The sequence below is a fragment of the Atractosteus spatula genome, chromosome 6 (genome assembly GCF_055471065.1).
Source record: "Atractosteus spatula isolate fAtrSpa1 chromosome 6, fAtrSpa1.hap1, whole genome shotgun sequence".
NCBI classification, from domain to species: domain Eukaryota; kingdom Metazoa; phylum Chordata; class Actinopteri; order Semionotiformes; family Lepisosteidae; genus Atractosteus; species Atractosteus spatula.
In genome coordinates, this window is record NC_142711.1 from 62495959 (window position 1) to 62506542 (window position 10584).

The window sequence follows — 10584 nt, forward strand, 5'->3', positions numbered from 1 at the left end:
CTTGTGGCACGACTATAAGGGTATAAGGGTCTACACAAAAAAATAAAAACACCTCATCATTTAACTGACGCCGGGGAAAAAAAAAAAGATGAAAATGAAATCAGGTAGGGAAACGGAAAGATGAATAAACCTCTTGGTGAACAATTCCTGCTTCATGCATTGATGCATGGGTGGGCCAAGCAGGCTTTTGTCCGTTTATTTGTGAAACGACCTCCTGTCGAAGTCAATACCTCATCTGGCACAACCCGCCCGCTGCTCTCCCGTCCACGCATGGGCGCAGACGCCTCAGGTACAAGCGGACAGCTCTCCCTGTCCTGGGCGTGTCCAGGAGAACTCCCGCCCCCCGCCCTCCGTGGCCTCCGCGTCCGGCCAACGGGAGGGCCGCGCATTGTGCGGGGAACCAATCGCCGCCCGGAACGTGCCTGGCTCCCCGGGACCCAGTGGCACGGCGCGATTGGTGGAGCCCCGACCCTGAGAGGCCAATGGGAGCGCGGCACCTCAGTGGATTCCAGGTCCGACGCCCTCAAGTCAAACAGCGGGGCCGAGTGCGCGTCTCTCTTATTGCGGGCGGCTGGGGACGGACCCGGGCAGAGTCTGCAAGCGAGAGGTGGCAGCTGCGTCCAGTGCGCTGCGCATTGCATATTGTGCACTCACTGCAGGTACCAGGCCGGCCGACAGGCACCCCACTAGCGTTAGCGCGGCTGTGCACCGCCCCCCCAGACAGTGCGGGTCGGAAGAAGGGGACCTTCATTCGAGACGCTGTAAATCACACGCACACGCACTCGCAAAATAAAAATAAAAATAAAAAAAAAACCTGCCATGAAGGTAAAGAAGGCGTTTTTGCTCCTGGCGTTGCTGGGCTTGGCCCATCTCGCCCTGCTGGCCAGCTGCGAGGAAAACGGTAAGTTGTACTCGTCTGCCTTTTTATTCCACTCGTTAAACGTGCATTGAATTTCAGATTTAATTTTGTTTTTCCCACCCCCGTTGTTCGTAGCTGTTGTTACAAACGTCCCGGAATGCCAGTGTTTGATTACGCGCAGGGAATTTTCCCTTGTGACGCCTGAGTTGATTGGAAACGAATTCGTAAGCGAAATGACCCAGCGAGCGATCTCCCATCAGTTATATTTTTCATCCCCAATGCGTGTTTTTCTTTGGGTGAGAAAGACCTAGCTTGGTAACAATTCGGCGTGGATGAAAAGGCATGCAGTTCCTATAGGATTTAGAAGTGACGAACTATGTTTGTTTTTTTTTTTTAGTTTAATGTTTACAACGGCGCGTATCTTTGAAAACCCTATTTTCTATCTTCCAGAACATTAATGACTTAATGAACGAGCGGTTATCAGTTAAAACCTGAACTGGCCCTCAGTGCTCACGTCTAGCGCTACCTGCAGTACCGTAGTAGAGAGGAGAGGACCGCATAATAATACGACACCGGGGCTTCTGGTGCCGAGGGCTGTGTTGAAATTGGGTTTTAATGCTTTTAACGACTTCTGTACAGTTGGTTACAGTGGCAACGATGTCGATGATAACATTGTTTCTTGAGTTTTTGTGTTTCGGGCAGCTGGTATACCGTCGGTACGCCGTATTAATTCTGTTTGTCTTGAGAGCTGTTGGTGGCGGAGGGCTTGTCGCAGTCCGGAGACCTTTCCAGGTCCTGTGTAAGAAGGATACGCGACCTGTTCCTTAACAGTGGTTTGTAGCAGACCGTTGAGAAGATAAGGCTTAGCTACAGGTGTCGCTTAGTGGTACAGTTTTTTTTTTTCCCCCCAGCAAGGTCTCTCTGTCCTCGGCTCCCTGTTGACTTTTGATCTTGCAGGTAAACGCGGAAAAGGAAAACGTGTGTTGTCCTCGTCAGCGTTAGAATTGATTATGCGTTCTTCAGATACTTAGCCTATAGAAATTAAAAAATGTTTTGTTGTGTTTTACCTTGGTGTGTAATGTCACACAAATGGGGATGAGATTTAAAAAAAAATAAACGCAAGATAGCGGTACCCTACCCGTGCGATGCAAAACACAGGGTTAATAGCTTCCCTGTGTGGACTGTGGGTCTGGAGTCTGCTTGTCCTGTAAACGGATGGAAGATATTTTCCGGTACTCTTGCTTTCTGCCACTTTAAGTCATACAGCATTGTTTCACAGATGATGCTGGAGATGTGAGCGAGGATGAGGATGATGGCGAGGAGGATGATGATGATGATGACGACGATGATGATGATACCACCGAGGTCAAAGAAGAAAACGGCGTGCTGATTCTGAAAGACTCCAATTTCGACTCCTTTATCGCGGACAAGGACACGGTGCTGGTGGAGTTCTATGCTCCCTGGTGAGTTCCCAGCACCTTGTAATCCGTGGGGAGAGCTCGGACGGGAAAGAGCGTCTCGGCCCGAGGGCGTCTGAAGGCCAGTCCCGGGAAAGACCACCTGAGGGTGGTCCGAGTGGCCACTTGAGTGAATTGATTAAACCAACTTCGTAAGAGACATGAAACCTGGAAGCAGAGGGGGCTTGGCTTTGAGCACCCCTGATGTTGACAGCCTCCGCACTAGAACTTTTTTTTTTTACTTTCAGATTTAAGGAAGCTGTGACTTTGTTAGTTTTTCTTTTCTGCGCCTCCGTGCTGCGGTCGGGTGTCGAACGCTGAAACCGGCCGGTCGCGGGTCTCGTTTCTGTGTCGTGGCTGAAAGCGGAAAGTCGGTTTTTAAGATCAGCTGCGCTCCTCGGGTTTCCTGTAGCACCCCGAGGTTGACTCTTCTGTGACTCCACCTCGCTGCTCTCCAGGTGCGGACACTGCAAGCAGTTCGCTCCCGAGTACGAGAAGATCGCGAAGACTCTGAAGGAGCACGACCCCCCGATCCCAGTGGCCAAGGTGGACGCTACGGCCGAGAGTGGCCTGGGCTCCAGGTTCGAGGTCAGTGGATACCCCACCATCAAAATCCTGAAGAGGGGCCAGCCGGTGGACTATGACGGGGAGCGAACGGAGCAAGGTTAGTGCCCGAGGGAGGGGTGCTGTCTCTGCTCTGAGCTTTGGATGGGTTAGTGGGGGTGCTTTCAGACGGTGAGGTTGTAATCGGGCGTTTCACTGCTAGGAAAGCGCACAAGGCGAGTTTGAGTTCACTCTGTTGTCCGGGGCCATGCTGCACATCATCTTTAAATCCCAGAAGTGGTTTTGCAGTCCACTGTCGGATTTGCTTCTGGACAGCGCGTTGCCTTTGATGTTTGGCGGTCTTCCCTAAGTGCAGTGACGATCCCTGCCTTTCCCCCCCCCCGCAGCTATCGTATCCCGAGTGAAGGAAGTGGCCCGGCCGGACTGGACCCCGCCCCCAGAAGCCACACTAGTCCTGACAAAGGACAACTTTGACGACGTGGTTAACGAAGCTGACATCATTCTGGTGGAGTTCTATGCGCCCTGGTGAGAGCCCTTTATCGCCTGGTGAGGTGGTTGCGACGCCCCAAGTATTGTGCGCGGTGCCGAGAGATCCTCTCGTTATTTCCTTCGTCTTAATTCTGTAAACTTTTTTTTTTAAAGGCCGAGTTGAAGCTCGGCCTCTGGCACTGCCTGTACGCTCACTAACCCCGATTAGAAATCTGCAGGGGCCAGTGGTGGAGGTGGCCTGCGTGCTGGGTTTTGTTTCCTGCCTTCGCTGGTGAAGTCGGCGGCACGCCTCTGTCCGCTTGTCGTCCGTTTCGCTGCGCCGTCGTCCGGCCTCACTCTCACCATGCGGTGAATCGCCCGGCTGCCCTTCCCCTTGCCCAGGTGCGGCCACTGCAAGCGCCTCGCGCCGGAGTACGAGAAGGCGGCCAAGGAGCTGAGCGCGCGGACCCCGCCCGTCCCACTGGCCAAGGTGGACGCCACGGCGGAGGCCGAGCTGGCGACGAGGTTCGACGTCTCCGGCTACCCGACGCTCAAGATCTTCCGGAAGGGCAAGGCCTTCGAGTACAACGGGCCGCGGGAGAAGTACGGTGAGTCTGGAGCGCTCCTCTCCCGCAGCGATCGAGTACGTCTCTGGTCTCGGGAGTACTCTTGGGATCTTCTTCATCCCTTCATCTTAAAGGAATGGGATTGGCCTCTTTTTATATATATCCTTTGTACAGCACTGCCCCCAAATTGCTCGCTGGGCTTTGTCCCGCAGCAGGCCAACAACGAGAGTCTGGGCTTCAACGTGACACGGATGTGATTCGGAAAGCCTGCGCAGCGGTCTCCGGGCAGCCGGTGGATAATTCCAGCGCGTGTTGTCTGCTCTCTACCCAGGCATCGTCGATTATATGATCGAGCAGGCGGGCCCTCCCTCAAAGCAGGTCCAGGCGCTCAAGCAGGTCCAGGAATCCGTCAAAGACGGAGACGACGTCTTCATCATCGGAGTCTTCGCTAGCGATGAGGATGCTGCCTACGAGATTTATCAAGAAGCATGTAAGTGCAGCACTTGGACACTACACATCGGTCTTTCAGTAAATCCTGTCCATCTTTTATATATAGAACAATCCTGTTGCATTTTATAAATCGATTTAGCCTCAAGTGGTGGTGGTGGTGGGGTCTACAAGTTTGCAACATACAGCTGCTGATAGTGGAGTAACTTCAGCTTTTGAGCTGTTTTGAGGGGTGTATTTCAGTGTTGCACTGTTTAAAAGAGGTTTTATGCTCCCAGACCTGATCCCATCTTGCAGACCATCAGTGGCGCTGGATAAAGCTCTCCTGGCATGGCCATGCCCCACGCTCCACAAGGGCAATTATTCACACAGGCGAATGCTCCTCATGCATTGTGCATAAAGAAAAAAGGAAAAACATTCAGCCCATTTTGGCTCAGTAGCTAACTGATCCTGGGATCCCCTCAAGCCATTTCGTGAAGGCATTCGGGGTCCTGGCTTTGACAAAAAGTCTGGGTAGTTTGTTTTCCCACAAACCTCTTTATTTTTCCTGTTTTTTTCATGCTTGTGATTGGGGATCTAAGCTCTCTTGTATCAGTACCTTAATCTCTAGCAGCAATTGTTTTTTTTTCTACTACCGAGCAGAATTTAATGGTTTTATTTATAGCAACTTTTAGTTGCCCAGTTATACGAATGAGGGTTTACTCAGTTCTTGCAAGCTGAACTCGAATGAAGGTTGAAACTTCCAAGATGACTTGGGGGGGATTAAGAGTTCTTACGATCCGTACAGCTGCGTGTACGACAGCCGTTTCTCCTTGTGCCTTGTAGGCAACAACTTGAGAGACGACTACAAATTCCACCACACGTTCAGCGATGAAATCGCCAAGTTTCTCAAAGCTTCTCCTGGACAAGTGATCATGATGCAACCTGAAAAGTTCCAGTCTAAATATGAACCAAAATCCAGTACATTCCAAATCAAAGTAAGTGGCAACGTTTGACCAAGACCTGGTCATGCTTAAACTCCTGGTAATATCGCCTCCTCTTTGCGTGCAACGTGTGTGTGGCAGTCGTGCTTTTTCCTCCAGCTCAGGCTTTGGTTCAAGGTCTAATGTCTTTGTTCCCTGTGCTCTAGGATTCTACTACAGCCTCCGAGGTGAAGGACTTCTTTACCCAGCATGCCCTTCCGTTGGTTGGCCACCGGAAACAAAGCAACGACGCAAAGCGCTATACGAAACGGCCCCTGGTTGTGGTCTACTACGGCGTTGACTTCAGCTTTGACTACAGAGTCGGTGGGTTTGGTTTTCTTTAACGGGTCACACAGGAGTGTCTGTGTATGATGAGCTTGTGCACAGCAGGTATTGTTAGTTTTCAGGATTGGGCATTCGGACTTCTTTTTACCCATCTCCGCCTCCCGCTCACAGTTTGAGATATGAACCCTTCCTTCCAGCCACCCAGTTCTGGAGGAGCAAGGTGCTGGAGGTGGCGCAGGACTTCCCCGAGTACACGTTCGCCATCGCCGACGAGGAGGACTACGCCGAGGAGCTGAAGGCGCTGGGCCTGGCCGAGAGCGGCGAGGAGGTGAACGCCGGGATCCTGGGGGAGGGAGGCAAGAAGTACGCCATGGAGCCCGAGGAGTTCGACTCGGACGTGCTGAGGGAGTTCGTCACGGCCTTCAAGAAAGGTGAGGCCTTCAGCCCTGGAGGGGGTGAAATGCCGCAGCGCCTGGAAAGCCCTGACTCAGCCTTGTGCCCGTAGGTGTGCAGCGGCCTAGGGGTCATCGAAATGCGCTGGGCTCGGTCCGATTGCCAGCTCGGGCGGTGGTTCTGTGGCTCGCGTGTTAGTGTCCCGCTCTCCAGCTCGGAGCTGGGGCAGGCTGAGACTCTGCACCCCGTGTGTGTGTGTGTGTGTGTGTGTGTGTGTGTGTGTGTGGTACCAGACGCTGGTGCCGACGCGATGAGGCATGGACTCAGTTTCTGTGTGATGTAATGCCACAGAGCTTTAGCGTCTAGAACTTGTTTTCCGGGGCAAGTTAGGTGGCCTTTCCCGTCGGTGGGATACACGCTGCTGGAGAGCAGGAACAGTTACGTAGAGCTCTAACATACCAAACTGAGGGAGCGCGAGTTGTTTTACGTTGGGCACATGTAAGCCCGATCGCACGCCCCGCGTCTGGCATACCGCAGGAAGCAAATGCACGAACTTGCTCGCAGCTGTTCCTTGCGCAGGCGTGGTGCTGCCACAGCAGGTCTGAGCCACCTGGACACAGACGGTGCACGTGGCACTTCGGGTTTCGGAGGCTCTAGTGAAACAACGTGCAGAGAGGCTGGTTTTCCTGTCTACGGCACTGCAGCTGTGCAGGAGTTTCATTAGAGGTCTTGGTTTCCTGCAGTCCTGGTCTCCTTTGATGACAGGCATCCGACCGTAAGGAATCGGTCAGTGTGTTTAGTGTTGAAAAAGTTTTAAATGACTGAACATCCAATGTTCTTTGCAAACAAGACGCCTATTAGATTCCTTCTGTTCAGTAAAGGATTTGCAATGATTATCTGTATAAATCCGCTGCGAAGACTGGGGATACAAATGCAGATGTAACTTTCATGCGCAGATGAAGTAAAACCTGATCAGACTGGTTCCACCTGGAGTAACTAAACAAGTTATTGTCGTCGAGCAAATACGAAAGGAGCCTAAAAATGTGCCTAAAAGGGTGAAATTAATTGCGAAGGTATTTAAATAGTTTTTTTGAGAACCAAGAGACGGAGGTTGTTTCCAGTGTTAGTGGGCAGTCTATAATACAGAATTATTTAGTTTTCCTCCCTCCTGCTCTCAACCGTTAAAGCTCAGGTTACCCTTGTCTGGAGCTCCAGATGTTGGTACTGGGTCCATGTTGTTGTTGTTGTTGTTGTTGGCCTTCCTGAATCCCGGTCCTGAAGTGACCGGCGTGTCCGCTGGCTTTCATTCCAGCCGCGCTCTCGGGAACTTCGCCGATCGTCCGCCTGTTCTAGAGCAGGAGCTGCACGGCGCGGAAGGGAAGAGGTGGCTCCGTTTTACCCTCTTGTGTTTGTGACCTCTTGACCCCCAAGGTCGCTTCGGTAGAAGACCGGGCGTAAACGGTGTCTCGGACCGTTTCTTTCGGGGATAAGCTTCTGGAGGAAGACCGAGACCTGAACGTTTTTCCCCTTCTCCCGCAGGTAAACTGAAGCCGATCATCAAGTCCCAGCCCGTGCCGAAGAACAACAAGGGGCCGGTGAAGACGGTGGTCGGCAAGACCTTCGAGGAGATCGTCCTGGACCCCAGGAAGGACGTCCTCATCGAGTTCTACGCCCCCTGGTGCGGGCACTGCAAGAAGCTGGAGCCCGAGTACCTGGAGCTGGGCAAAAAGTACAAGAACGAGAAGGGCCTGGTCATCGCCAAGATGGACACCACGGCCAACGACGTGCTGCACGAAAGCTACAAAGTCGAGGGGTTCCCCACCATCTATTTCGCTCCCAGCAGCGACAAGCAGCACCCCATAAAGTTTGAGGACGGAAAGAGAGACTTGGAAGGCCTCAGCAAGTTCCTGGAGCAGCATGCCACGAAATTATCACAGAAAAGGGATGAGCTTTAATGCCTTTCAAAACCACGGGACTTGCAAGGAGAACCAAGTATTAATGCAGTAGAAGGAGCAGCTTGGTGGGTTGAAGACTGTAAACTCTTTCCAGTGTGTGTTCATGTTTAAGAGATGAATGTCTGTAACAGCGGTAATTAGTGTCTTGATCAAGAGATTTCACTTTTCCAAAGTTTGCACTGTTTACCAGCTGAGTTTATTTTGTTACAAAAATCTTTTTAAATAAAAGATTGTAAAAACAACTGAGTTTTTTTTTTGGGTTTGGCCCGGGGTGGGAGTGGTGTAGATCTCCAAAAAGGAAACTGATGTTTTTGACAGGTGGAGGAGAAAGTTTCTGGATCCAGCATTGCCTTGAATAAAACTTCAGATTGCCAGAAGAAATCAGCTGCATCTTGTTGACCAACAGGGTGTTTATTACATCTTGGAGGGTGCACAAAAGCTAAATTTTATTAGGATTGACTATAAGTGAATATATTGCCATATATAGTACTCATAATGTCAAACTTCCCAATCCAGTAGCAGACCCTTCATGAAATGGAAGGTAGTTGCTCACTAAGGAGATGCAGGGATTTTCCTCATTGTGTGTGGAATGGGCTTCAAGCCACATTTGTAAACCTGACTTGGTGATAAACGATCCGTGCTTTTTAAAACGCAGGGTAATCTCATCCAAATACTTGTGTAAAAGGTCTGAATGACATATGGGGGAAAAAGTTAGTGTACGTTGTATTTCTCTTCAACTACATCTGCTAGATGTTATCGGCCAATTACAGATGGTGTGGGTGTCAAACTTTTTTAGATGTCATTAATGTATGGATCCATAAATTAGTGTGCTGTAGGGAGTAAGGCAGTAGCCTGTGGTCCTGTCGCTGTGGGCATTAAAGATCCCAGGGCATGTTTAAAAGAATAGGGTGGTTAACCCTCATGTCCTGCCTGAATTCCACCGTGGGCAGACAGCATCTTCTACAATTCGTGTTCCACCTTGACGCCGAACAACTCGCACATAAGAGCATGTGAAGGTACGACACAGCAACGGTTAAAAAAACTGATACAGAGTTCAAAAGGCCGGTCGAGAGCAGCAGTGGGAGTTGGAGGGAGAAAGAGCAGGGATTTCTGTAACTGACTGAAACAATCAATTGTGGATTCCCTCTGCCTTCGGACCGACCGTAAGTTTTCTGGGGCACCCTTTAATATATACCTCTTATATGTAAAGCTCTCCAAGTATATGGGAGTGAAAAAAAAGCAAGTCTAAAAACACATAAAATCAGGAAACATAAAACTGCTTACAGTATTGACTTGTATAGCTGAGCAGCTAAACTCTCAAAGTCTAAGATCGTGAAGGCTGTGAGCCGAGCTCTTTCACTTTGCTCATGCCGGGAAGTGCATGCCGGGAACGGAATATATTAACAAGCCGGAAATGAGGCGTCCAGCCCGGGGTGAGCTTTAGGAGTGCAGTGAGGACCATGTGTTCGTTTTTAGTTTTCTTTTTAAAAAAGAAGTGGGCAAAACTGACTCCGATGTAGTCGGAGAGATACGTGTAGCTGATTGTAAATGCCTCTAAGAGGAAACTTTTTTCCCCCTTTACCATGACTAATGTTTGTATAGCTTTGTTGCAGCAAAGTAGGTCGACTGAGAACCACTTTTGTTTTTTTTAAATGAGTTTTTATTTAAACACCAGAAATACAAAAAAGAAGAGAGAATAATGAAATGGATACAGAAATAGACACTTCACAGCCAGAGGAATTCACAATTGTAAAAACTAAAAATTATTCCATTTTCATTGTATGTCTTGCCTTTTGATTCTTTAAATTTCTAATGGAATTTAAATAAAAAGGAAATTCAACTCTAAAAGCATGAATAGAGGGAGCAGTATTAGACCATTTACATTTATGGATAAAATATTTAGCCAAAATAATTAACAGATTAATAATAAAAACATATCCTTTATCCAAATCAGATCCAACAAAATATAACATAATATCAAAATCTTTCAATTTAACATTTACCTTAAAATGTTGAACAATAATATTTTGCAGATCTACCCAAAACAGTTCTGTCTATATGCAGTTAACAAATGTAGTGACAAAGATTCCTTCTCATTACTACAAAGTACACATAAGTCATCTTGTTCATGTTTAAATCTAGGAAGTACAACATTTGTTTGGTGTTTACTGGGGCCGTACTTCTGAAGGATATCACGGTAGCATCCTCAGAGAGACTGGATCGAGAGATGCAGTTTAAAACGAACGGGTGCGATTGTTAAGTGACACAGGGGATTCTACTTTAAAACGACTGCCCAGAAAAGCATGGTACTGTCATTGTTGACAGGAGGAGGGGGGTGGGGAAGCACTTTTTTACAAAAAATTAGCAAAAGACCAGTCAAATTGCGTAGTGGGCGGGAAAGGGAAACAAACGAGGAGTTAAGTTAACTGACTGTGAGAAATATCAATTGCGATAACCCACTACAATCGGACCAGTCAACTACACCATCCGCTTGTATTCCTAAATAAACCCCAAATGCTAAGTATTCGTTCGATCTAGGGCTATAGTTCAGATTGTATTAAAAACATCATGGCACTAAGAATCACTTAATTTATCCTACAGATAGATGTAGTGCTCAGTGCAAGCGAA

At 49.1% G+C, this 10584-nt stretch overlaps 1 protein-coding gene across 1 annotated transcript; it reads left to right on the top strand.

Annotated features, from left to right (window-relative positions):
* Positions 1-508: 508 nt before the first annotated feature.
* On the top strand, positions 509-8202 carry pdia4 (protein disulfide isomerase family A, member 4). The gene is made up of 10 exons (XM_088919165.1): positions 509-901; positions 2139-2322; positions 2775-2980; positions 3267-3405; positions 3751-3956; positions 4246-4404; positions 5187-5338; positions 5491-5647; positions 5806-6039; positions 7541-8202. The coding sequence occupies exons 1-10, from the start codon at positions 820-822 to the stop codon at positions 7954-7956; spliced, it is 1935 nt and encodes a 644-aa protein (XP_088775291.1). The 5' UTR covers positions 509-819; the 3' UTR covers positions 7957-8202.
* The last annotated feature ends 2382 nt before the right edge of the window (positions 8203-10584 follow it).